Below are 1,855 nucleotides of genomic sequence, written 5' to 3'. Positions count from 1 at the left end.
GACAGTATTAATAAATGACAGTGGCAAAATTTTACAAAAGTCTGTGGATTAGATAACAGTACTGTATCAATGCAAAATTAATGATTTTTGATCACTGCTTTGTGTTTGAAAAAAATGTCCCAGTATTTAGAAAACCAACACTAAAATATTTAAGGGTAAAAAGGCATGATTCCTACACTTACCTACCCTCAATGCTTCAGGAAAAATCAAGTATACAGAGAGTAAATGATAAAGCAAAAAGGGTAAAATATTAATAAACGGTAAAAATGGGTAAAGAATATGTTTCTTTATTACCAAGATAGAAAGTTACAAAAAGCAACCAAAAATATTTGTTGAATACTGAGTAGGAAAAATCCTACCCCAGGTGCAGTGTGACTATGGTTTTATTACAGTAGCAGATTTAATTTCTAAAAATTATTAAAATTTGTACAGTCTTCACTTTTAAGGTTAATAAATAACTTTTTAACTTATAAAAATCAGTAACATTTACCTTTTCTTCTCGTCCTTTATTCTGTTCTTTCTTTTCCCGACTACGAACAGCTTTCCCTCTGTCATTGTGAAGATTGTGTGTGGATGGACGGTGAACTCTGACAGCTGTACTTGGACGGTTACCCTGTGGTTTAGGGTCACTGTACTGAGAAGACTGGCGCTTTCTAGGTCCTGGTGATGGTCTAATCAAAGACAAGATCATGAAACTCATAATCAACTCTTGGAGTTGGTACAAATATAGAGGAACACACACAGTGTGTAAATCAATCTATGACTTGAAGCAATGGCAATAACTGAACACAAGACAGAACTGCAGGTCACTGAAAGCTAAGATCCAGCACTGAAACTGGACATGTCTGTGGTGCAGTATGGTTACATGGCAGAAACAAAGGAAGGCAAGTGATTACCACCTCGCTTTTGAAATGAAACACCTGTTGTATAGCAAGGATAAATGAAAAAATGGCTTGATTCTTGAAAACTGAAAAGAGAGCAAAATAATCAGAGAAGGGAGTTTTATCAAACGAAAAAGAACAAAGCAAGGTGTAGAAATCACATTTATGTACTAACATACACACAGCTTGGTACCATTTTATTTAGAATATATCATAGTTCTCATGTTTTAATTAATAAAATTTAATCATTTTTCATTAATCATTTTTTAAAATCATTTTAAACACAAGCTGGAATCAAGATTGCTGGGAGAAATATCAATAACCTCAGATATGCAGATGACACCACCCTTATGGCAGAAAAGTGAAGAGGAACTAAAAAGCCTCTTGATGAAGGTGAAAGACAAGAGTGAAAAGGCTGGCTTAAAGCTCAACATTCAGAAAATGAAGATCATGGCATCCAGTCCCGTCACTTCATGGGAAATAGATGGGGAAACAGTGGAAACAGTGTCAGACTTTATTTTTCGGGGCTCCAAAATCACTGCAGATGGTGACTGCAGCCATGAAATTAAAAGATGCTTACTCCTTGGAAGGAAGGTTATGACCAACCTAGATAGCATATTCAAAAGCAGAGACATTACTTTGCCAACAAAGGTTCGTCTAGTCAAGGCTATGGTTTTTCCTGTGGTCATGTATGGATGTGAGAGTTGGACTGTGAAGAAAGCTGAGCACCGAAGAATTGATGCTTTTGAACTGTGGTGTTGAGGAAGACTCTTGAGAGTCCCTTGGACTGCAAGGAGATCCAACCAGTCCATTCTGAAGGAGATCAGCCCTGGGATTTCTTTGGAAGGAATGATGCTAAAGCTGAAACTCCACTGCTTTGGCCACTTCATGCGAAGAGTTGACTCATTGGAAAAGACTCTGATGCTGGGAGGGATTGGGGGCAGGAAGAGAAGGGGACGACAGAGGATGAGATG

The 1,855-nt window shown here is 37.5% G+C and overlaps 1 protein-coding gene across 4 annotated transcripts in view; it reads right to left on the bottom strand.

Annotated features, from left to right (window-relative positions):
* KATNA1 (katanin p60 (ATPase containing) subunit A 1) overlaps positions 1–1,855 on the bottom strand; it is a 34,436-nt gene that overhangs the window by 16,044 nt on the left and 16,537 nt on the right. For all 4 annotated transcript variants that reach the window (XM_010862543.1, XM_010862545.1, XM_010862546.1 and 1 more), the window contains one exon: positions 491–671. In XM_010862543.1, the coding sequence (XP_010860845.1) occupies positions 491–671 (181 nt within the window). The remainder of the gene's footprint in view (positions 1–490; positions 672–1,855) is intronic.

Source organism: Bison bison, unplaced genomic scaffold (assembly GCF_000754665.1).
Source record: "Bison bison bison isolate TAMUID 2011002044 unplaced genomic scaffold, Bison_UMD1.0 scf7180017864483, whole genome shotgun sequence".
NCBI lineage: Eukaryota > Metazoa > Chordata > Mammalia > Artiodactyla > Bovidae > Bison > Bison bison.
Note: the sequence above shows the minus strand (reverse complement) of the source record. Positions and strands in the feature narration are given on the sequence as shown.